This window comes from Panulirus ornatus, chromosome 43, assembly GCF_036320965.1.
Source record: "Panulirus ornatus isolate Po-2019 chromosome 43, ASM3632096v1, whole genome shotgun sequence".
Lineage (NCBI taxonomy): Eukaryota > Metazoa > Arthropoda > Malacostraca > Decapoda > Palinuridae > Panulirus > Panulirus ornatus.
Window position 1 is genome coordinate 25,638,852 of NC_092266.1, and position 27,153 is coordinate 25,666,004.

Here is a 27,153-nt window from a genome sequence, read left to right on the forward strand (position 1 = left end):
CAGCATCATCACATCTGCTTCACAATCCAGAAACCACGAACAAGTTTAGTTGCCATGTAGTCATGTTAACAATTTTGGTTGTAAATACTAGATTACCAAGCCTTTTGCTGTTTGGGTACTGGTGGCCTTATTAATGACCTCTTTCATGAAAAAGAGAAATGAATAATAAGAAGAATGTATATACCAAGCAACAAAGTCCATCTATATCACCCAAGTGCTTTAAGCATTTTAACTCTAGGCAGAGGTAAAGACACCTCTGACAAACGAACACATGGTTTGGTCATTTTCCAAAACACATTCTTTTCCACAGTTTTCCTAAACAAGATTCGTTGTCAAAAACACATATCAAATGAAATTTATCTTCAGCTTTACTGGGTTCCATTTGAAAATAGTTACACAGTGGGAGGTCCCAACCAGTGAAACTATATGAACATTAATGGATTGATATTAGTGCAATTTAGTCAAGGACCTTCTTTACTATAAAGGAGTCCATCATTTCCCTACCCCTGCTAGGGATGCAACCTTGAAGCTTACATGTCAATATATGTCAATAATAATCTATCTATATAGCACACACTTGCACTAACCCTGTCATTCAGTATCTTCTCTTTCAGAATTTTCATGCTCAGCACTGGTGAAATTCATTTTATCCCCTCAAATTTATTCATATTCTTACATATATGATTTTGATTTGTTTCCAGACAATCTTCCAAATGTTAGATTATCCTCCTCCTTTTCTTCTTCAGTTTTTCTGTCACTGAAGTGTCTTCCTTAAACACATCCCTATCATTATATTCTTAAATGTGGATTCAATTCGCCCTTTTCAGCATTCACTTGCTTGCATTGGTAAGTCTTTTTATCTGACAGGTAAGAAACTTCTTTACAGTTACTTGGTGCAAGAATCTTGGCATGTGGATTCAACCAGGATTGAAAAATTATAACAAAAACAGAACAAAAGATTTATGACAAATCATAGGGGCTGAGTACAGTATCCTATTTTTAACAGGTGTACATTTCAGGAGATTACTTCATTACCACAGAGAATCTAACATGAATCAGTACATTTAGTATCAACAGTTCCAAGAAGTAGCCATGCACTAATGAGAGCAAATTCCCCAATTCTTTTTTTTCCAAATCATAAGCATATAATATACCATGTGTTAAGGAGCTAAAAGAGTTTAATGTCCATCTCCAGACTATATTCACAAACTGAACTGCTCATGTCATATTCATTTTGCGATACAAAGGTTAAGAGAGACACACATCTTCCACAACACTACTGTATTAAATGAGAAATAATATGCACACACTATAACCAATATGATGCATGTACATCTGCACTACGAAACATTCACTCTAGCCAGACGACTAGCACTAGCAAGCCATGGAACTAGGCAAAAAACTAGTCCATAAACTGGCCAGTATCGAAGACACATTTTTTTTTTATAAAATAACAACAAGCTCTTTATCTTTTGTAGTATGCATGGCTAATGTTTTAATGGTACTGAGAACATTTTACAATCAAAATGTTCAATATTCTGTAGTATAATACAGCCTACATCCCAGACATACCCTGAAATATAACTTTAGAGGTACACTTGTAGAAACCTGATTTCAATACTAATGATTTAAGCATAATACTAATGAATTCTATGAAAAGAAATTTCTCCTATCTTGCTATATTACAGTCTAATTTATCTAACGGTTGTTATACACAATAAATATTGCATGAAAGCTTATGGAACAACTGTAATAATTTTCCCACAAAGGTTACTTGGTACAGTATATGATCTGGGATCTAGGTGTAATGATACTATAAATTCCTTTGATTACACCATCTTGATTTCTGCAGTCAATGGAAGCAAGCAGTATTACTTAGTCTGTTTTTTTGTATATTTTTTAGCACATTTCATATACCTTCTATAAGACTGGCTGAGTCCCGTTGGAGGCAGCAGCGGACATGTTTTAATATTTATCCTCCAAAGTACTTTTTGAATGTGGACAATTAAACATTACAACATATACCAGTACAGTAGGTCGGCTATAATCTCAACCCCATGGATCATGAAGTGAGTCACCGCTATTTATGGCCCTTTTCTTAAAAAAACCCTGATTCATGTGAAAAGATACTAAAGTATCTATGCAGCAGTTCTAAAGACCTGCTTAGCTATTCTGTTCTTCCTAGGCATTCATGTGTGGTTAGTACAGGATCTGTGAGTATAGAGATAATTCATTTCTTAAAACTGTGGTATACCTTTGCACACCACAAGCCAGTAATTGGAGACTGAATTCTATCTAGGCAATTGAAGATGCAGCCTATGAATACTTTTCTTGACTGTTGCAGACCTTTCAATAATACAGTCCTCTTATTGTAACACTTTGTAGATCACTACAGCAGGAATCAAGTTAAAACTTTAAAAAAACTTTAGAGGACAGCAATGCTAATTTTTACATACGAGCATTCATATACACTGTAATATGGTCAGTCCCAACTCAGTGGCATGAGAAGCACCTGGAATTTGCAGATTACTCTTTTCACTTTGAAACTGTATAATCAACTATCTTCATACTAGTAGATTTCCTGAACACATCCAGTGAAGCACACTTAGAAAAGCACACCCATTTGCAGGGTAGAACATGATTACCTGGATATTCAGTTCACTACACATTACAGTTGAGAATATCAATTCTCAAGTTATTTATTATACATCAATATGATTCATAAGTCCTGCCACCTATGAAAGAAATATATGTCTTAAGGAAGAAATGTATTATTTTTACTATTCAGTCATGTCTCCTATTAACTTCAAATCCCTAACAAATATGTGAGTTTTAGTAACTGAGCATTTTTACTTAGTATCTATAATACCATATAACAGTACAGTATCTACACAGATTCAACTCCTACTCTTAAACAAAGATGTAGTACAGACCCCCAATAAATCTCAAAAACTCACATATTTTCCTACATCATTATGTTCATGAGGCCTTGGGAGTGAATCATTGTTATGGAGTGAGCAATAATATTCTTTTTTTTTTTCTTTCAAGGAAAACCAACCAAATTGTAACTCTGTCCATAACGTGTAATTCCTCACAATCAACCATTGATTGAGTTAAACTACTGTAAACTGTAACCACTCGCTGAACACAATCAGAATCTTACCAATATAAAAAGAAAGAACGCAAATAAAATATAAAGTTTTAAAATACACTACAACATGATTAAATTGTTACATTGCCTATCTAAATCATTTTACAATTTAAAAAGTCAGTGGGATAAAATAATCATAACATGGAAATCTTGATTAACATAACTTGTAAATGACCTTTAAGGTTTCTCTAAAAACTTTGGTAAATAAATTGATAATTTGTGCAATGGGTCATAACTAATGTGCAATTTTTATAGTAATCTAGAAATACAACAGTTTCTATTATCAGTCTACTTTCTATTATTTGCAATATAAAATTTCCCCATTAGAATAAGATGTTGCACCTATTTACAAGAAAAGCAACACCAGCCACCCACTGTTTACATTTGAGGTCATATATGCATACTAGGAAAGGCAACATCTCTGGCTGTGGAGGCCATTTGAAAAAAAAAAAAAAAAAAAAAATACAGCAACTTTACAGATTAATACAGGTATTTCACTAAACTATGTAACCTTCCTTCTTGCCAGTTTAAGAAAACTAGTACAGTTTTTACTAAAGAAAAAAAAAAGGCTGTTCATCAGATACTGTAACTTTACTGCATTCTATGAAAAAAGTATTACTATACCCACATATGCACTTGAAACTGATAACCAAGTATGGTGCTTATCCCATTTTAAAAGATTTTCAACATCACATATTTCCATTTGTAAAAATCATGGTCTTAAGCAAATTAAATGATATTTAAGTGCATAATCACAAAAAAATGTACAATATAGGAAAACAAAGGCAGTGAACATTGCTAAACCTGAGGACAGGATAACCATAGCATTTATCAATAATGATTTGTTTGTATAACGTACAAGATGTTGCAATAGGGAGACTTATCTATCTAAAGTAAAACTGCTAAATTTGATTATTTTAAAAAACTTCAAATTTCAAGTCTAACACTGTATAATTCTGAAGAATCACTCAGTATTGTACTTTCATTCATGCATGATTAATGAATGTGTACAAAATTATGTTAAACATTGCCATAATATTAAGTTTATTGCTCTCTGTGAATTATATGCTCTGACCTCCTGAAATCCAAAACGGTATTGGATAAAATGAAATAAAAATCATTAAGGAGAAGTGGGCTTCTTTGTAAATGGTAACAAATTCCCAGAAGTAGTAACTTATGGCAGAGATAATTCACTGTAGTAGGTGCATCTATAAGTGTGGGCTAGGAGGGTGGCAACTACTGTACACTGACTGTAACATCTCAGTAAGAAAATATAGTTCAGTCGCACACTTAAGCCTATGTACAAATTGGTGAAGCATGTTGTTGTCTCTTACACAGCTTTCATTTACACAGTCACTCTGACAGTTGATCACTTGTAAGAGTGGCAAAATGGATGGAGAGTAGAAGTTTGATGAGTAGGAAAAGATGATGAAGACAGATAATATTATACAGAGAGTAGGATAGCATGGTATGAGAAAATCAAAAGGAAATCAGTGGCAGCTTCAGCAAAAGTAAAATACAGAAATACAAGATTAAATCAAAAAGGAATTAAAAAGTAACTAAAAGTGACAAAGAATGAAAACACCTCTACCAACTGCCAAACCAGGCAACTCATTTATACACATACTGTACCAGTACACAGAACATGATTGAAATTATCAATATAATAGTCATTACATCTTAAACCTACTTAGTAATCAAATCTCAGCGATTTAACTTCCGACCATTTATAATATACTTTCTTGTATCAATGAGTGCTGACAGTACAAAAGGTTCCATTTGTATTGATAATGATTTAATGTTTGAAGCAAACCAGTAACACCAGACGAAGTCCGGAGGTTGAGGAGGTAAGGCAAGGGACACAGCTACTTATCAGGGTCTTTCAGACAAATAAGTTTGTATCATCTTGTGAAGAATCAATTAATCATTATATATATTGTTTTCAACAACATACACTTTGGCACATCCAAGATTGGGGAGTCAGTAAAGGCATTTTGAATATATATATATATATATATATATATATATATATATATATATATATATATATATATATATATATATATATATCAAATGCCAATGTGTATTCACATATACCCATGATTTTAAATTGTTCCTTAAATAATATCAACTTAAATCATCCTCTCAGGATGGTGTGCAAAATTTCGTAACCCTTGATACATTGTAGTTACTTGCTGGATGCTGCCAGAAGACAAAATTTTCTGTGATAGAAACAATCTTATTGTAATTCAGAAAATTTCAAATTGTTCAATACACTGCGAGCCCAGCATGAAAGCTCAGAGCGGATGCACATGCATGAGGACAAGACTGAGAGTAATGAGGAGGTAAAAACTGCAGGAGTGGTCACTTCTCCACTGCCGTAGACACGGGACTCCTCTTGAACAGGTGCAGGGGGGTGGTGTTCTGCCACAGGCATCCCGAACTCAGGCTCTGGCTCTGCTTCAACGGGGGCCATATCGTTCTGGGCCTTGTTCTTCTGCTTAACCCGCCTACGTCCATTCCGTCCACGACTGGTGCGTTTTTTGTCTTCCTTGTCCTCATCTGTCATCTCGCCTTCCTCTACTTCTTCCTCTTCCTCGTCACAATCTGGGTCAGCTGTCTGCATCCAGCGTACCATGGGGTCGGGTAACTCGGACTCTCGTAGGGCCAGCAACCTCATCATGGGACCTAGAAAGGTACTTCGGTTATTAATGTTACGTTTGGGAGAAAATTAAGCAAGGACTTTTTCTTTTCAAAAGTGAATCATGTGGGTGAATGTAACGTGAAAGGCATGTTGAAAGAAAAGTACCTTGTAATGCAGTGTGTAGGGTCAAAACTTTTTAAGAGTCTACTTAGCTGAACGAGTCTTTAAAAGTTGTAGAGGTTGGTGTATATTGAGTATGAGGTATACAATACATGTTAGATGTGAATGCCATTCAGCTTGTGGTTCAGAGCATATACACATTAAAATTTCAAGCTACATTTTTGGCTACTTTTGAGCATGAGTCTAGCTAGAGACGAATATCTGTAGGCAACGATGCATATGGGCCATCCAGCTGGCCTAAAACATCGTGGCCAGCGTCCTAATGTTGAAAGCATCGTTCGTTGCCCTGTTATCACACTATCAGTTCTCGGTGATTGGTGCATGCTGTGTAAGAAACTCAACTTATGCTTAAGAATATTTACAGATCCTATATGAGACATTATGTAAAGGGGTAGGTCTCTGTACATTGTTTCAGGAATTTTGCCTTACACTGATAATTCTTGAATCTGGACGGTGGCAGTTACACATTCCAATAAAATCTGCTCTTAGGACCTTCTAACATAGGATCTGTTGATAGACAGAGTACGCATGATATATTGTGTCTTGGAACATGTGGATGGAGCTTTACCAATGAATTGAATCTGGCATGAAGAGAAATTCTGGCATGTAAATAGAGCCTGCCATGGATGGGGCATATCGTGGATAAGGCCTTACAAGCAGACCGTAAATGAAGGGTGGTTGGTATCAGACTTGAAACCAGAGTATGTCATTTGAATGGGGGTTTGGCGTCTCGATACATCTTGACCAAACCTACTCTTTAACTTTGGGTTCTCGAATCACTTTTCATAATGTACATTCCCACTGTTATCCCAACACTATGTCGCTTATAAGCTCTGCATACAAACTCGCCCTTGATGGTGACTTTCCAACACCTAAACGAGAAGGGATACAATTTTTCCTTTGCCCAGAGTTACCCACTGTACGTACCGATGCCTAATGTGGTGGTCTCGTAAGCAGGAGTGACGGTCTCATCGTCGGCGAGCCTGGGCGGGACAGTGGCGCCTTCCAGATAGCAAATGACTTCGTCCAGGTTCCTACGCACCGACAGGCTCCTTGTGGTGTTGCGCAGGCTGAACATCCAGCTCAAACGTTTGTCGCACCGGAAGTTGTTGCCTGGAAGAGAAAGGGTACATATCAGGGTACACATTCTATCATGAGTATCAAAGTTTTCCTGAAATACAGCTGTAAAACATGGAAGCTGAAGTTAAGAACAATGTAAACACGCTAAGGATCGGATGCCCGAACCATCCTGATCGATTCAATACGTCACGAAACCTCTTTCCAATGCGGTGTTTATGAGCGTCATGTGTACAGGTGGAGGAGTAAAAGACAGCTGTAGCACCAGTGGAAACATTACCTCGATGGTTCAAGAAAGCAGATTTTGTGTGGAATATGAATATACGTGCAGCAAGTGATAGAAAGAATGAGAGACGAACCATCAGTTCGGTCAGACACAGGAGCTGGTTTTACCTTGCTTCTGTGACCAGTTGTTATTAAAGCAAATTCCAGGGTACTGACGGAGGTAACACACGTGAAGAAGGAATTGAGGTAAACTACACGATACTAACAAGGGTGACACAAGTGCAATTGTCGTCAAAGTCAACTAAAGAGTATCATTAGAAGCAATGCTCTCCAGGCTTAACTAAAGGAAACCAAGAGGAGACGGACGTGCACTGGTCATTAGGGTCAACAACAGAACTCATTAGGTAGAGACTCAATGGTGTCACAACGGAAGAGGAGGGGAAGGAAGGAAGAAAATAAATATCAGCGGGTAGGAAGACAAGAGTTAATCGCATTTCTAGCCTAGCCGAACCCTCTCTGTATCCATAAACTAACGCACACCTAACCATATTATGATACAATAACCTACAATATATCAGTAATCTGTAACATCACCAAAACAGAATGTTCATGTGTTTTTTCCCCTTCATAATTAGATCAGAAACCTATGGAATGAGTTCGCTGGCACGCCAGCTCTCTCCATACTGGGCGCTGACAGAGCTGAGCTAGCAGGCTCCCATCAAACAAATGCGTTCCATCGCACAGCCTTTGGAATATGGCCTTTTCAATTACTGTTCCATTTGCGGTGGTTAATTTCTATGGGATGATCCGCAAAGCGGCTTAGGCATCGTCCGAATGGGTGGTGTGCAATTGGGATCAAATGCTGGCTTCACGCGGAGCAAAACACAAATCTCCTGTGTCGCTCCCTGCCTGCTAACGTGTTGGAAACTCCCAGCGCACACAAACATTTTCTCTTTTAACCCAACAAAAATGGTAACCCAGCAACCGAGGTCTTGACATAAGACGAGGATTAAGCCAACCCAGCACCCGTCTTCGGTTCTTTCTTGAATATAATCTCTCTCTCTCTCTCTCTCTCTCTCTCTCTCTCTCTCTCTCTCTCTCTCTCTCTCTCTCGGGAAAGCATACGCTTAAAAAGAAAAAAAAAGTCAAGATAAAAAAAAAGTTCCAAAGCTTAGCGGCGTAGGGAAAGAAAAAGACATTATAACGGTCCATCCTCCAGCTGCCAATGGCCACACACAGTAATGGCGTGAAACAGGGGCTTACTAGGGACTGTGCGAGTTCAGGGAGGACGAATTCGACCAGTTGGTTAACAAACGGAGTATCTACACAGAAGAGAGGACCGAGAGTTTACTGTGCCGAGTGGTGGATATAATAGATCCATCAAGGAAGAATGGAAAGTCGAGACGAGATTTTGAAAGAAAACTCGGAAAGAACTTGGATGTTAAGAGGTATTACTCTTTAAATTACTTCCGCAACGTCTGGAAGTCCAGACCAAATATGAGCTCATAGAGGCTCCTGTGACGAGAGGAGACTCCCACCGAACAGGAGAAACTAAAGCTAGTTTTGCTAAATCCTTATGCGTTTGCAATCCCTTCCATGAGCACCACCCCACAGTCTCTCTCTCTCTCTCTCTCTCTCTCTCTCTCTCTCTCTCTCTCTCTCTCTCTCTCTAACCCTCACCCCGGCTCCGTTTCCCTTTCCAGCACCCTGATGGTTATTCATAAACCGCGGAGCATTACCATAATACATTGGGGGTTTAGGAAGCAGTCCACACATTACCGAGTATAAAGGTACCAGCGGGTAGGTCTTGGACTGTTGAACAAAATACAGTGAGTCTTGGCACGAAAGGCCAAAAGGCTTTAACCGATATTCGTGATTTTTTTAGTATTTAATTCCCACCAGTTCCCCTTCAATTTCGGAATTTATATATCAATTTTGCGGATAGGAGAGGCAAACGTGGCATTATGATTAGGAAAGTATAAGGCATCTACTGGATTATATATTGTTCCCCAAGGCAACACATTAGGAAATTCGGCAAAATTTTTTTTTTTTCCCGTCCACGAAATCTCGTCTCGCTCTGGCTCTTCGGGATTATTGTACGAATTAGATTAATTACATTTATCTTATTCTTTCGTCATTTTCATCAATTGCTTAATATCTCTTCTCTACACCACAACTTTCCTAATTTTCTTCAGGTTCGTCGATAGCTGTGTACTGAGACAAGACTCTTCTCCAAGTAGCCTTCCTCTTCCTCCTCCTCCTCCTCAAAGTAGCCTTCCTCTTCCTCCTCCTCCAAGTAGTCTTCCTCCACCTCCTTCTCTCCTCCTCCAGGTGATGTGTGTTTGGAAGGGGTTCAAACATCTCCCACTCATCTCACTCCACCATTACCAATTTGACTCGACCTCCCCATCTCCTAGACTGACTATCATCAGGTTCGTACCATGCATCACCCTCACCTTCCGGTATCACCACCACCATCCTGACCCATGACGTCACGAACTACCATTATCGTCATCATCACTATCACACGAACACACGAACACAGATGATCATCATCACTATCACACGAACACAGATGATCATCATCATGGCATCACCATCACCGTGCATCATCTTCCCTCACCATCATCATCATTTACCTTGGTCTTTCCCTCTTCCCCCCCCCCCACCCCCATCGTTATCAATTAGCTGAACTTCCTCCCCTCACTCCTGATTAGCAAGCGCCGGGGGGGGGGGATGTGAGGGGAAAGGGAGATGTGAAAGGGGAAAGGAAACGTCGGGGGAAGGGGGGGGGGGGGAAGACAGGTGCAAGGAAAAGATGGAGGCGTGAAGGAGGGAAGGAAGGGGTGAGGAGGAAGAGAAGCATGAGGGGAGACAAGAGAAGCGTGAGGGGAGAAGAGAGGCGTGAGAGAGGGGGAGGAGACGAGACGTGTGAGGAGGTAAGCGACACGTGAGGAAACCAAAGCTGGGGAGAGCGAAAACTTATGGACGTGTGGGAGGAGAAGGGAGAGAGAGAGAGGGGGAGATAACCCTCAGGGGAGCTTATGGAAGTACAAAACTCTGGATAATACCAAGGCAAAAAAGGGGGAGATGGAGACGAGCGGAGCGGATAAGGAAAGTTGTACAGGAGAAAAAAAAAAAGGACATTTGAAGAGTGGAGGAGGGAAGGAAACATGGAAGAAGGAGATGGGGAGAAAGACGTCGGAGGTGAAATGGGGAGGAAAGAGGAACACCTCAGTAACAACAGGAGGAGACCGTCAAAACTCTAATTCCTTTCATCTTGGCAAAGGACATGATCGTTATGATGGTGATAAATATACAACCGGTTTATATGATCGATCTATCTCGTCGATTGATCCTAGCGGGAGGGCGCTCCCACACCCACCCACCCACACACACACACACACACACACACACACACGTGGCAGTGGTTAGTACTCGTGACCATGAGAAGGCACGAACCAACTCGAGATCGGGCCCTGCATGGGTTCGAATCTTGGGTGCGGCAGTCGACTCGCATCCAGCCCAGGTGTTCATCATTCCCTCGGAGTTGGTCGAAAAATGGGTTACTGGTTAAGGCTGGTGTGTGTGTGTGTGTGTGTGTATGTGTGTGTGTGTGTGTGTGTGTGTGTGTGTGTGTGTTGTGTGTGTGTGTGTGTATTCACAAAGAGACAGGGCAACACGAGTTTAAAACTCTCTCACCATAACACAAATAATAATCACGTAAAACAGGAGACATGGAGTCGAGTACAGCTCGGGGTAGGTGGAGAAGGAGGAGGAGGAGGAGGAGGAAGAAGGAGGACGCAAGCACAGTAGGAGGTAGGTGGAGGCAAACATACCACGAGGTAGGGATGGCAAGCATACACAGGAGAGGTGAGGTGGGTGTAAGGCAGAGGCAAGAAGCATGGCGAGGGGGTAAGTGGATGCAAACACGACAGGGAGTCGGCGGAGCCATACACAGAGCGATGTATGGACGGGCACCTGTCTTTCGCCTTGAGAGAGAGAGAGAGAGAGAGAGAGAAGAGAGAGAGAGAGAGAGAGAGAGAATAGAGAGAGAGAGAGAACAGCAGCAAGGAACAGCATAAGCAACAGCAATAGGGAAGAACAGCAACAGGGACAGCATAAGCAACAGCAATAGGGAAGAACAGCAACAGGGACAGCATAAGCAACAGCAATAGGGAAGAACAGCAACAGGGACAGCATAAGCAACAGCAATAGGGAAGAACAGCAACAGGGACAGCATAAGCAACAGCAATAGGGAAGAACAGCAACAGGGACAGCATAAGCAACAGCAATAGGGAAGAACAGCAACAGGGACAGCATAAGCAACAGCAATAGGGAAGAACAGCAACAGGGACAGCATAAGCAACAGCAATAGGGAAGAACAGCAACAGGGACAGCATAAGCAACAGCAATAGGGAAGAACAGCAACAGGGACAGCATAAGCAACAGCAATAGGGAAGAACAGCAACAGGGACAGCATAAGCAACAGCAATAGGGAAGAACAGCAACAGGGACAGCATAAGCAACAGCAATAGGGAAGAACAGCAACAGGGACAGCATAAGCAACAGCAATAGGGAAGAACAGCAACAGGGACAGCATAAGCAACAGCAATAGGGAAGAACAGCAACAGGGACAGCATAAGCAACAGCAATAGGGAAGAACAGCAACAGGGACAGCATAAGCAACAGCAATAGGGAAGAACAGCAACAGGGACAGCATAAGCAACAGCAATAGGGAAGAACAGCAACAGGGACAGCATAAGCAACAGCAATAGGGAAGAACAGCAACAGGGACAGCATAAGCAACAGCAATAGGGAAGAACAGCAACAGGGACAGCATAAGCAACAGCAATAGGGAAGAACAGCAACAGGGACAGCATAAGCAACAGCAATAGGGAAGAACAGCAACAGGGACAGCATAAGCAACAGCAATAGGGAAGAACAGCAACAGGGACAGCATAAGCAACAGCAATAGGGAAGAACAGCAACAGGGACAGCATAAGCAACAGCAATAGGGAAGAACAGCAACAGGGACAGCATAAGCAACAGCAATAGGGAAGAACAGCAACAGGGACAGCATAAGCAACAGCAATAGGGAAGAACAGCAACAGGGACAGCATAAGCAACAGCAATAGGGAAGAACAGCAACAGGGACAGCATAAGCAACAGCAATAGGGAAGAACAGCAACAGGGACAGCATAAGCAACAGCAATAGGGAAGAACAGCAACAGGGACAGCATAAGCAACAGCAATAGGGAAGAACAGCAACAGGGACAGCATAAGCAACAGCAATAGGGAAGAACAGCAACAGGGACAGCATAAGCAACAGCAATAGGGAAGAACAGCAACAGGGACAGCATAAGCAACAGCAATAGGGAAGAACAGCAACAGGGACAGCATAAGCAACAGCAATAGGGAAGAACAGCAACAGGGACAGCATAAGCAACAGCAATAGGGAAGAACAGCAACAGGGACAGCATAAGCAACAGCAATAGGGAAGAACAGCAACAGGGACAGCATAAGCAACAGCAATAGGGAAGAACAGCAACAGGGACAGCATAAGCAACAGCAATAGGGAAGAACAGCAACAGGGACAGCATAAGCAACAGCAATAGGGAAGAACAGCAACAGGGACAGCATAAGCAACAGCAATAGGGAAGAACAGCAACAGGGACAGCATAAGCAACAGCAATAGGGAAGAACAGCAACAGGGACAGCATAAGCAACAGCAATAGGGAAGAACAGCAACAGGGACAGCATAAGCAACAGCAATAGGGAAGAACAGCAACAGGGACAGCATAAGCAACAGCAATAGGGAAGAACAGCAACAGGGACAGCATAAGCAACAGCAATAGGGAAGAACAGCAACAGGGACAGCATAAGCAACAGCAATAGGGAAGAACAGCAACAGGGACAGCATAAGCAACAGCAATAGGGAAGAACAGCAACAGGGACAGCATAAGCAACAGCAATAGGGAAGAACAGCAACAGGGACAGCATAAGCAACAGCAATAGGGAAGAACAGCAACAGGGACAGCATAAGCAACAGCAATAGGGAAGAACAGCAACAGGGACAGCATAAGCAACAGCAATAGGGAAGAACAGCAACAGGGACAGCATAAGCAACAGCAATAGGGAAGAACAGCAACAGGGACAGCATAAGCAACAGCAATAGGGAAGAACAGCAACAGGGACAGCATAAGCAACAGCAATAGGGAAGAACAGCAACAGGGACAGCATAAGCAACAGCAATAGGGAAGAACAGCAACAGGGACAGCATAAGCAACAGCAATAGGGAAGAACAGCAACAGGGACAGCATAAGCAACAGCAATAGGGAAGAACAGCAACAGGGACAGCATAAGCAACAGCAATAGGGAAGAACAGCAACAGGGACAGCATAAGCAACAGCAATAGGGAAGAACAGCAGCAGGAACAGCATAAGCAACAGCAATAGGGAAGAACAGCAACAGGGACAGCATAAGCAACAGCAATAGGGAAGAACAGCAACAGGGACAGCATAAGCAACAGCAATCATTCTCGCATACCGCCACAGACTCCTCGCCCCTCATATGCAAAAGCTCTTTTAGGAGAGAGTCTGATATATGTGTGGCATGCAGATATACCAAAAGCAATAGATCAAGAGTAAAGCAAAGTTTACGATAAATCAGACGAAATTATATTTTCTTTTTTTTTGTGTGGCGTTCAAGGGGTGCGTGTTCTATGACCACCTCTCATGCTGAACTATGGTGAGTGTAATTCACCTTCGGAGGGTCGACTGACACGCTAGTAAACTCTTAGATCTTCCTCTCGCTCAGTGTCTCTCCTCGACTTCTCCTATCCTCGTCCTCAATACGATCCCTTTACCCTCCTGTCTTCACTCCCTCCCCTAGGGCTTCTTATCTACTTCCCATGTTCGTTCTCTCCCCTCAGCAGTCAGGCCCTCTACTTCTTATCCTCGCCTTTCGTTCAGCAGTAACCCCGTCACTTCCTATTTTCGCTGCTTCTCCCAGCAGGGACCCCTGAGTTCAACTCGCTGCTAGTTCCCTCTTTAGAAAGCCCGGCCCCCTCCTCCCTTGCTGTTCACCTGCTGTGCCACCTGCCTCAAACTTCCCGCTGACTAAACGCATACAGACGCGCCTGACTAGAATCTTGCCTAAAGTTCTGATAATGCGAAGGGGTGGCAGCTTAGCTTGGGTCGGCTGCGTCACTTGTATAACGACGCTGCTGTTGTGAGCAGAACAACTCCATCTTGCTTTCGTATAAGAAGCAATTACAACGAAGGAATGAGAACCGTATTCAACTGTTGACATTATCAGGAAGGAAGAGAGAGGACTGACATAACAGCCGGTAAAAAGACCGTAATTCGAATAGTAAGATAATATGTCTTATATCTGGAATCAAATGAGCAACTAAGAGTCATTTATCACACCTCTCACTGTGAACCACGTCGACTGACCTCCATACTATACATTATTTCTTTCATTTCTTTCTTTTAATATTTCTCAAAACTTTCAAGTCCTCAGTTTCTTTCACGATCGTCTTACCGACATCACATCATAAGGCATGAAATGAATAACAAAAGGAAAATCTTTCTTTTTTAACCTTTTCAAAGTAACATATATATATATATGAATATATATATATATATATATATATATATATATATATATATATATATATATATATATATATATATATATATATGTATATATATATATATATATATATATATATATATATATATATATATATATATATATATATATATATATATATGTGTGTGTATATATATATATATATATATATATATATATATATATATATATATATATATACGTCCCATATCGTTACTATCATGATGGTTGTATGTCCTACGTACAGGTCCTGCAGATAATACACTCATTGGCAATAGGCAGGCACGCAAGGAGGCCAATAGGTCACTATGCATCTCTGGCAAGAGTACAACAAGACCAGTACCTCAACATCATTTCGATCAAAATCACTGAACGTCCTTCCACTCATCCCAATGCAGGCGCACTCTCTCTTCCACAGTTGAACAGGGAGCTTACTTCTTTTCTTTTTCAAGCGTGTCACGATAGAATTTGCTTCCTAAAGTTTGAAATATCGGAAAAAAAAGAGAGAACACTTTTGTCTATACAAGCACTTCGACGAAGCGTTCAAAATGTATAAGTTGTGAGAATTTTGATCACTTCACTGGACTGTGAATATTAATGGGGGAAAATTAGGCTCAACGTGTTATGAACGTGACCACTTCGGGGACGCAGTGTGGGACCAAGAGGCACACACGTACAAGGGTGTAGTGGCTGGCGTCACTGATCATCATGCATGGGTTCGAATCCTGGTTGCGGCTGTCCACCCATACCCAACCCAGATGTTCATCCTCCCTTGAAGGGTGGTCGATAGATGAGTACCTGGTGTGTGTGTGTGTGTACACGTATAAGAGTGGAGGAAAGACATGGATATAAATATATATATATATAAGGTATAGACACGAGGCAATACGAGTGTAAAATTCTCTTCCTGTAAAACACACACACACACACACACACACACACACAAGACACACACACACACACACACACAAGACACACACACACACACACACACACGCAATCGCCGCGTTTCACCAAACAAACACAACGGCGCCCTTTAATCCGGCCCGAAAAAACCAACCCAGATTACAAAGCATCAGCCAATTTAGCGAACCCTAAGTAAATAAAATGGCTGAGGGCTTCGTGTTGGGCGGTATTACCCAACCAGATGGCGCCTTCGACAAGCGCAAACTGGCGTAAATAGCGAGGGTTGTGGGGAGACACAGCGCCTCCAGCCGGACCTATATAATACCGAGCGATCAAAACTTGAGAAAAAAAAAGAAAGAAAACGCATTTCACAAGACCGTGACGTTGAGAGAATTATTAGGCGAAGGGACGTCCTGCGGGGTTAATCCACGAAGTAGAGGGGAGGAAGATGTGTGACCAGGCAGCGGCCTGTGGCTGCTGCAGAAGACGAGGTAGGTGGGTAGGAGGTGGAGGGTTGAAGTCTGCGGTCGACAGTGGTCTGTGGGTAGGAGGTGGGGGGCTGGTCTCTGCGGCAAGATCCTTGCCTGATATGACCGTTTGGAAGAAGGAAATTATGGAAGCGAAGGAACTGGCTATATGTCCACGTCGTCTGTGGACGAGGGGGTCATGCGTCTTCCACGGCTGCGCAAAGGAAACATGCGTCTCTGACGGCTATGAAAGGGATGACTTGTGTTTCTGACAACTGTGGGATGGAGGAGGACACGTGTGTCTGCGTCTCTCGCGGCTGAGGAACGGTCAACATACATCTCCAATGGCTTATGGACGGGGGAAATATGCCACTCTAATGGCTTCAAAAGGGAAAATCTGCGCTATTGATACATACGAATGAGACAAGATACACAGCAGAGGAGGGAGGAGATGCGTGTCTGATGATTATAAAGAGGAACATCGTCTCTGACGGCTTTGGACCGGCCAAAGACGCGCCTCTTGAGAGCTGCAGGTGAAAAATGAGCGTATAATGGCCACGGAGGCTGAGGGGGTCCTTGTCTCTGATGACTGCACATGAAGGAAGATGTGTGCGTGTGTGTGTGTGTGTGTGTGTGTGTGTGTGTGTGTGTGTGTGTGTGTGTGTGTGTGTCTGGCGGTTACGAAGATGAGGACCTACATCACTGACGGATAAAGATGGGAGGAAATGGGTCTCTGACGGCCGTGGAAAACCAACGTCGGAGAGCTACTTCTTTAGCGGCTGGCTGTGCTAGAGGGCAAGCGAGGCTCTGAAAGACCAGGAAGAGAGGGACCTGCATCTCTCTACTGTCTGCGCACGAGACGATGGGAAGCAACACGCGCGTCTCACGGTTGTGGTCACGGCGGAAGGCGAGCTGTGGTTGGCTCGGTGATGTAAGAACGGTAGACCGCTCAGCGAAGCCCGTTGTACTGCATCTTAATGAGTGTTCTGGTGAGAACGGGACTGGATGGTGGGGGATAGGGGAAAGAGGGTAGGAGGTAGAGGGGACTGGAAAAAGATAAGAGATGAAAGGAAAAAGTACCGAGACGAAAGAAGGAGGCAGAGGAGGAGAAAGGAAACGAAAGCTAAGGTGCAATGGGGTTGGGCAGGCGAGGAAACCGTAGGAATGAAAAAAGACTTAGAAAGACGACAGACTGGTAAAGACAAGGGGATATGAGGGAAAACGACGTGGTGATAATAGGGGGGAAAGACGGGATGGAACTGTTGTAAGGCGAATCATGACGAGACGCTGCCAAGAGGAGAGGTTGACTGCGAGGAGAAGGATGAGGGGGAACGGTGTGGCAGAGAATCTTGAGGACCAACCTGACACTCTCCACGGCGGAGATGTATAACCCAGGAACAGCCTCGAGGGAAATCAGAAATGAGACAATATCATGAAGAGAAATGAAGAAGGAGAAAAACATAGGATTAAGAGAGAGTCAGCGGAGATCCTGTCGATGGAGAGAGAATCACAAGTATGGTTATGAAAAGAGGACGAAGGAATGAAGATTGAAGGAGACAGACGATGATGAACAAAAGAGTGAAGAAGGTACAAGTATGAAGCAAGCAGACACGTAAGGTTGGAAGTTGCATTATATATATATATATATATATATATATATATATATATATATATATATATATATATATATATATATATATATATATATATTCCCAGTAAAGTATCAATACACCTCAATACAAATATCGTTCACTGTGCCACAAAAAGGGGTAGATAACACAAAACATTTCTACTAATGATGGAAGATATTGCGTTCGCTCAAGTGTCCAGGAAGCTCCCTGGTATATTACAGCCCCTTCAGATGAAACCAACTTCCTCATTGAAGTATGTCTTGGCAGCAGACGGTCTGAGAACAGAGGCTAACGATGGCCTTAAGGTACAATCTGGAAGGGATCAGTTGACCCCAATCACAGGTAATTACATGCTCGAGGTCGACTAAAGATGGTAGTTACCACGAATGAACGCGACCCTTATCAAAAAGCCTCGTAGAATGAAATGTCTGGAGATAGATTGACCAACTATATATTTGAATCCATTAAGAATGATGTAACTGACGGTGGGGCTTTCCTTCAACGACAAAGTACGGTACGGCAGACGCTGGTGGAATGCAGACTGAAGTGGCAGAATGTTGTCAACTGGGATACGAAGGGTTGGATGGGAGGTGAGGGTGAGGTAAGGGTTACGCGTGTGATACGTCACCGGCGTGTACAGTTGACCCACAGTGGAAGTCGTACGGTTACTAAGGCGAGGTTGTGAGTGGGAGGCAGGAGGCGCAGGCTGGTGAGGTTGGGGTGTGACTGGGAGGCAGGAGGCGCGACTGGTGAGGTTGGGGTGTAACTGGGAGGCAGGAGACGCGACTGGTGAGGTTGGGGTGTGACTGGGAGGCAGGAGGAGCGGCTGTTGAGGTTGAGGTAGAAGGGATAGAACGATCCGGTGTGGCTAGTGGGATGGAAGGGACGGGAAATCAAGTGAGAGAAAATCTACAGAGGCGAATGAAATTCTTGGAGTAGGGCTCAATCTGATGGTGCGAGACGTGAGGAAAATGTAGAGGGGTGGCCAACACACGTATATAGATATATGTGTGTGTCTGTGTGGAGAGAGAGAGAGAGAGAGAGAGAGAGAGAGAGAGAGAGAGAGAGAGAGAGAGAGAGAGAGAGAGAGAGAGAGAGAGAGAGAGAGAGAGAGAGAGAGAGACTATCTATCTACGACGAGATTTTGGCAGAGTATACCTACCTTCCTCCTTACCCAGGAATACCTATGGCAAAACTCTACCCTGAATAAGGGCTATCGCGTTGCGTGTACGCATCAACCCACGAGTGCCATGAGGCGGAGGTAGCATCCACCGTAGGCTCCGTCATGGACGTCACAACTCTATAATACTGCCTGACCCATCCACGCATGTCTCTGGTAACATACCCATGTATAACACGGTCTTCCAGGGGCAGTCCGACCTGTGATCAACCTTCAGACTAAGGATGCGAAACTGACCAGCATGAAAACCATACACAGGAATCACACAGGATGTCTGCTACCTAGAATATGTGTGTGTGTGTGTGTGTGTGTGTGTGTGTGTGTGTGTGTGTGTGTGTGTCGCGTCTCTTAATCACAAGTCATTCACCACCTCTCTGTCTCTCCACCAGACCACTTGCCACGACCCTCTCGCTTCACATACCCTCATATCCCACAGCCCTTACATCTGCCACCCTACCGTCAAACACATTCAACAGTCCTTCAGATTACTCACTCGACTTCCTCCTCCTCTCCCCTTCTCTGCCTGTTATCACTTCCCCACTCGCTCCATCCACTGACTGACTGACGCTCCCATCTATTCTCCTGTAGAGGATGTGACAAAGGCAGCTAATGACATAACTTATAAAGAACAAATACTCGTATACATCTCCATGCGTTGGGCTATCGCTAGGCCGATCCCATTTACCAATAAACTTCTAAATGAAATAAAGTCTGTGTTGTGGACACCACCACGGATGGATGCACAGTGAACATCATAGTCAGAGAAACGTTCACACGAACGGCCCATGAAAATGTCGAGTGTTCGTTTCATGGGCCAGGAAAAAATAACTCACAGATACACACACAAACACACATACACACACATACAAAGTCTATGTACGTGCACTACATAATACTGTGGTGACGACTCGAGGAGATACGAAGTTCATTTTTCTCTTCCTACTGAAGTGATTGACCTCCGGGGAGCGACCATCTCCCCGGTGCTGGCCAGACAGACCCCCAGCTAGCCAGCCAATATCCCCCCCCCCCCCAACCAGGAGGAGAGAAAGGAGGGTTGGGGGGGGGGAATGGCTGGTCATCTGCAGCACCAGCCGCTGGCCCGACCCTCGCCCCACGCCGGCCAAAATTAAACAAAAGTCTGCTGACCTCACCACCACCACCACCTCGGGTTTTGCTAACTGGAAGTGGAATGGCGATCATTTTTCTCATGTTACCCATCTGACTTTTTGGACCTCTTCATTTTCTCTTTTATGTGTGTGTGAGTGTGTGTGTATGTGTTGTAATTATCACATAACCCAAGGGGTTCCTGCTGCTCGAAACTGCGCTACAATCAGTAGCAGGGGAAAAAAAGGGTCTCTTTTGGAATGAGAAGTTCTTCAACAGGCTGTACTCCAACGAAATACCTCGACGAAGGTGACTTTTCACTCACTGAAAAAAGTTGAGAGTGAAAGAGAAAAAAAAGCAAATTTATTGAGTTTGGCTGAGAAAAGAGGCGAGATAGTTGGAGTGTGAGACTGTGAATGGAGAGGACGCGGAGGATATGGGATGTCTTAGATACCCGAGAGTCGACAAGGCAGCGAATGCAACCATGGAAGCTGCAGAGAACCATATGGTATGCGAGGGGACTAAGGTCTTGGAAGTAATGAGGGGGATGTAGGAAGATCACTCACTGTCGGCGAGGGCAAAAAACGGGCGTGTTTGACGGAGTAGCAGTTGCGACAGTGTAATATAAATGTGAGGACTGGGCCCGAGACAGAAACATACGGAAGATGGGTAAATGTACTGGAAATGAAATCGACTGAGGACAATATGTGGTATGAGGAAGGCTGGTCGAGTAAGAAACTATAAGAGACGAGTGGTACAGGGAGGAGAATGCATGAAAGAGGTGAAGAGGGTGTGTTGACATGTTCAGGACATATGGAGAGTGAGTGAGGAGATCGGAAGTGGAGGGAACATGGAAAAGGCTGGAGTTAACTATTGGGTACTTGGGTCCTGAACATGCAGGAGGGTGTGAGGCGTGCAAGGGATAGAGTGAACTGGAGCAATGTGGTATAGGGGGAGGGGGGGGGCGATGTGCTGTCTATGGGCTGAATCAGGGAATATGAAGAGGTCAGGGGGAAACCACGGAAAAAGCTGTGGGGCCTGGTTGTGGACAGGTGGCTGTGGCTTCAGTGTGAGCGAATGACGCCATTTCTTCGTCCATTCTTGACGCTAACGCGGGAAACTATGAACAGGAATACATATATATATATATATATATATATATATATATATATATATATATATATATATATATATATATATATTCCCTTGTCTCTTTTCTTCCCTGTCAGCAACCTCTCTTATATTTCAATTAAGGTCCAGCCTTGATATGGACTTCTTTTTCTCCATGACTGTAGCCTCCAACTTAAAAGAAATAAAAGTCGATCATTTTTCGTTAATCAAACGCCATTAAATGAAAACTACTGTTCCCCAAACTTGAAATACGTAGGTCTTTTGAATCAGTGTGTGCCACAGTTACCGACCACAACTAATACCCACAACCTTCACCTATTAATTTACTTCGACTTCCCCCAACATTTTCCCTCATTCAGTTCTCGTCTTCGTAATCTGTGGCAGCCTTGGTAATTTCCCAGACTCACATGGAATTTCAATCGCTTGGGGGGCGAAATCCTGCCCCACCGATATATATATATATATATATATATATATATATATATATATATATATATATATATATATATATATGAATGAAGAAAATATAAATCTCTAGTCAGTATACATTAAAAGGTTATTTCCAGTACTGTTTATTGACTACATTATTCTCGTTTTCCTTAAGTTACTGGTCTCTTATTTTCACTATCAATTCTTATCTATTCCTTCTACCTCATTATCATTTCTCTCTCCTCAAGAAAGACGTAAAGGTAAATGCAAAGAACGAAGTATACATACTCTATACATCATTCATTAGAGAGTAATGTATATTCTCAGTGTGATCAAAGGCCATCTTTTTTTCCACCACCGCTGCCAGCAGCATTTACTTATGTATATATGTATGAAAAAAAAGTATGAAAAAAAAATTCTCTTCATACTTCCTATCATTTCCTACACTCACAGATCCTCGCTTCTGTCATCTCTTCAGGGCTGGCTCCCTTCCTTCCATTCTCTCTCCAATTTAACCTCATCCACTCCACTTCCCTTTCAATCCATTTTCCTCTCTCTCTCTCTCTCTCTCTCTCTCTCTCTCTCTCTCCCACACACACACATGATCTGGTCCAGGCGGGTCGGGTCCAGTGTTGAGGGCCTTCTAATGCATTAATGTGATTGGATTGCCTATTACGAAGGGTCAGATATGCCTCCCCACGCCCTCGCCCTCCTAAGATTATTGAAACTCAAGTGGGTGGTTCAGAACCTCCCTTAAACCCAACCCAAACCAACCTCTACTCCCTTTACCGGGAGCCTGGCGCTGCTGACGAGGTTTGCACACCTCGCCACCATCACCTCCCACCTGAGATAACTCGTCCTGGGGTTGCATTTCGGCACTTACAGCCAAATCTCCGTAACATTCACCTGCGGTGTTGGACTGGTTATGTTAAGTCTCCGGATGCTGCCCGAGTCATGTTAGCATAACAGTCTTCTAAAACCTTTGGTGTATGCAGCTGTGTGTATGTCACACAACGATGCTGAGCATCATTATGTCACCGACTGAGCACAGCGACTGTACGAGCCTTGAGGACGACGGTACGAGCCTTGAGCACGACAGTACGAGTCTATAGCACAACAACACGACCCTTAAATCTAACGGCATGGCCTCTGACCTCACCTTTCTATGAGTCGGATCAAATCCCATGCCATTATACCCATAGGTCGTACCGTCGTGCTCTGTGTGATAACGGGGAGAAAGCTTTACAATCGTATTGCCCCGTGTTTATCGTGTGTGTGTGTGTTCACTATGTGAGTGATGCGCAATGCTTGAGTAAGGTTGTGGCAGGACCTGGAGTGGGTGTGGCCTCTACGGATCCGCTCGGGAGGATCAAGGTTGAGTCAGGCTTAGGTAGTGTGGTGGGCGCGGTGGGTCCAGGGAGGAGTGGGGCCGGCGATAACCCCTCCACCCCAAACCCCACCCACCCCACGACAGGCAGGATCACCGGAGTTTTTGACGAAACTTTGATTAATTCTTCTAGAGTTAGATGAGACAAGCACGAGGGGCACGCGCGCCGGTACACATGCACACAACTTTTACGAGAGGAATATATCTATACATAAATATACATATTTCTTTACTTTCCTTGTGCCACCCTTTATTTAGGGATTCATCGACTTCTCCTATAAAAAAAGTTCCAGTAAAGGAGATGCCTTAAAATTATGTAGTCTGATGCACGAGATGAGAATTCTTAAAATCTACTGGAAAATTTCCGAGAACTCGAACCAGGTGACCTCCAGCTGCTTTCTTTTGTACTTCTCCCAATCACTCGCACTCCTTCCCTGCAAAGAAACGCCCGCCTCTCTCTCTCTCTCTCTCTCTCTCTCTCTCTCTCTCTCTCTCTCTCTCTCTCTCTCTCTCTCTCTTTCTTTCACAAGCAACTCAATCTTCGTCGGCCCACCAAACACTATCCTTTCTCACACGCCCACTTCCTACATTCCGCATGTCACACGCTTCTCTCGCACTAGCCAGCATTGTTTCCCTAAACACCTCTGTATATATATCATTTACTTTTTTCATACTATTCGCCATTTCCCGCGTTATCAAGGTAGCGTTAAGAAGAAATGACTGAGCCTTTGGGGGAAATCCTCACTTGGCCCCCTTCTCTGTTCCTTCTTTTGGAAAATTAAAAACGACAGGGGAGGATTTCCAGCCCCCCGCTCCCTCCCCTTTTAGTCGCCCTCTACGACACGCAGGGAATACGTGGGAAGTATTCTTTCTCCCCTATCCCCAGGGATAATATATATATATATAAAGATTCAAGGTGACGAACTGTGAGTCATCGTGAGTACTTTAGCTTCTCTCATGTTCTATTTAAGGATCCTGGGTACGGTCAGACGGATGCAGATAACGTCATACCTTGAGAGTAAGCAGGTGTGTGTGTGTGTGTGTGTGGTGGGGGACTTCTCGTTGCCTCGGATCACGTGAACTAGCCCGGGCGTAACATTTCAGGGATACGATCTCCACACAGTTTTACGCAAGCGTAGGACCATAGCGTTTGCTTTAAACCACTCCATCACTAGAGCATTACCGTCTTTCGTCCGACTCGGGCTCGCCAACCATCCTCCAGGATTCTGGTTAATCATATACATATACAAAAAAAAATGTCTGGACACGATGAAGCCTTGGGGTGGCGTGCGTCATGATCGGGTGAGCTCCGACGCTAAACAAATCATGGTGAGTGGCTCCTTCTCGGATGTCTTGCTCGAGAGCCCTCTGGCCCATGCTTCTCAAGGCCTAATGTACCTAGAGGAGAGATGCCAACCCTTACAAAAAGCATCTATCTCCCCCAACCCCCTTAAAGCATTGCCACTCAGACCCCTCCAGTGCTTCCCAGTATTCATGAGGGGGTAACAAGGGTGTGAGGGGAGGGCGGTGGGTGTGTCCTACAGTAATAATCTTTCATCCTAAAGAGGAAATGAATTTAAACAGGTCATTGGAGAGTGGGAGTCCCTTGGACTCCTTTATCAACCAGTGTGGGAGGAAGAGTGTGAGGCAAGTCATAATTACACGACCTGCATCCCGATTGACCCTTAAAGAAATAACAGGAAGATGAGAGCAAATCTAGACCTCAAGTCTATCCGGCATCACTCCTCACCCTCGCTCACGTTACAGAGAGCTAAGCTCGCCTGGCACCACCCACCGGAGGGAAGTACCATGTGGCACCTGCAGGAGCACGCGAGGTACTAGGATTCCAGCAACCACCAGAGGAGGATGACGTTAGATCCGCTACCGCTGGCAACGTACGCCGGTGACTAGTAGCCTAGGAAGCTGCTCGGAGCGACGCCTGTGAAAGCTGTCTGCCTCTTCCCCGAGAGCGTCGCAGCTTGCTTCACGCACTCACACACTTGTTCACAAGTAGACCATGTAGGTCGAGCCGGCGTCTGACACCTCTCAGACAAGAGTGTTGTGGCCAACTCTGAAGGTCAAGGAAGCAACACATCATCACCCCCCGACAAGCACAGAGACAAAAGACTTCTGCGTTCCGAAACTCAACCTTGGCCCCACGGCAACCTAACACTCATCTATACCAGTATTTCTGCGGCAGAGAAGTGGGCGACTGGGAGAGCCACCCGATGCCCTGAAGTGAAGGATCTGTACCTGATGGTAAGCCATTCTATCAAGGTCTCACATCTGCCACCTACCCGACTGAAGGAGGACCCTCGGCTCCTCAGGTATGATGGAAGAGGCAAGCGCCCTCATGATGTAACCTCATACACCTGGGTGAGAGGCAGGCAGCAGGCGTGGAGCTACACGGGCGCGTTTCCATCTTGGCTAAATACGAACCTGGATGAGAACTCACGGAATGAAGGGAACAGCAAAAAGAGTACACAATGTAGGGCTTTGGCTGGCACCACAATACCTTTTTGTTCTCGTCGCTTCATCGACAATAGGTTCTTGCCGAGGGAAGAATGCCCTTCAATTTCTTAATGCTCTTGGCTCCCAGCTCTGCGAATCAATCAAGGAGAAGAAAGCAGCTAGCTGTCTGTCTGAGCACGTCAGCACATCTCCCCAGCAGGAGAACACATGTTACATCACCAGCTCTCTACTCTCACATAAAATGACGGATTTGAATCACCTATAATTTCATATGGGCACTTACGACTTTGATAATCTATATTTACACCCCCTAAAAAAAAGGGGGGGGGGAAGGAGGAGATGAAAATGGTTAAGATGGTCTATTACTATTCGTGCATTAAGAGGAGAGAGATTTACACGCATGCTGCACCCTTTTCTTAACCTGGTAAATACACTGTTCTTAAACTTATGTATATACAGGCAAATTCCCACCAGCTCACGCCAGCTACCCCTGATCTTCGATCAGCCTGAAAGAGGAGGATAAACAGCTGGGGTTAGGTGTGAGCAGGCTGCCCTGTTTGGGTCATGTACGCGGACCTGTTCATGTGTACAGTGTGTGTGTGTCATTACTGGAGTTTGTTTACAATGTCTATTGAACAGGAGAATCCCATTACGAAAATTCCCATTACCGGTGTCGAGTCTCAGGTAACTTTGAGAAAACATCCAAATTAGCGAGTGAACTATTGTCTTAATAAGTCTACAGAGTCAATATGTAAACACACAGACACACCTCACTCGCCTCTAATTCTACCACCACACCACCACGTAACCATGTGACCATACACAAGTCCTCTTGTCTACTGTAGCTATAATAAAGCCAGTTTCTCCGCGTCTCGAGGTTATTACTCCATCCTTCCTTAAATAGATTACCTTTTTGTCTCTTGTTCTTCTTCATCTATCGTAGTAGACTCGTCCTGAGAACCTTACCTTTACGACAAGGATTTTCTCTTCGTCTCGCCACCCTGTAACTATGGGCCTTAGCTACCTGGGTGGGTAGTTCTCTGGCCGTCTCCTCCCACCGGAGGCGCCTCCTGACTATGGTTGTAAAACGATGTGATTCATGCACGGCCATTCTCCTACACACACACACACACACACACACCCTACAAGATCTCTCCATTGGCATTCCCTGCTCGCACTTCACACCTTCCAGCCACCATCGACAGAGCCATCATCTGAGGAGGATTGGCATTCAGTTCACTTGCCCCACAATCTGTTCTCCCTCGGCAGCCTCACCACACCTCTCGCCCCACTACTACCCTATTTCCCTTTTAAGCTCTACTCATTGTGTGGCAGCCGTGCCTGCCTCCCTCCCTCCCTCGAGAGGGAGTCCTGGGGTGTAACTGTTCACTTCTGGACGGAAGGCAATATTCCAGTGTGTTGTGCACGGGGGGGACAGGGAAAGGGTTGTGTGTAGGGCTCGGAAGAAAGTGAGGAAAGATGGGTACTGCTGAAGGTGAAGGGAGGGAGGGAGGGAGGAGGAAGTACTGCT

General features: G+C 44.0%; 1 protein-coding gene across 1 annotated transcript in view; it reads right to left on the minus strand.

Moving 5' to 3' along the window:
* Nucleotides 1–945: 945 nt before the first annotated feature.
* LOC139762421 (uncharacterized) overlaps nt 946–27,153 on the minus strand; it is a 1,009,039-nt gene continuing 982,831 nt past the window's right edge. Inside the window, 3 exon segments of the mRNA XM_071687285.1 lie at nt 946–5,495; nt 5,498–5,839; nt 6,903–7,088. Coding sequence (XP_071543386.1) covers nt 5,449–5,495; nt 5,498–5,839; nt 6,903–7,088 — 575 coding nt within the window. The 3' untranslated portion in view covers nt 946–5,448.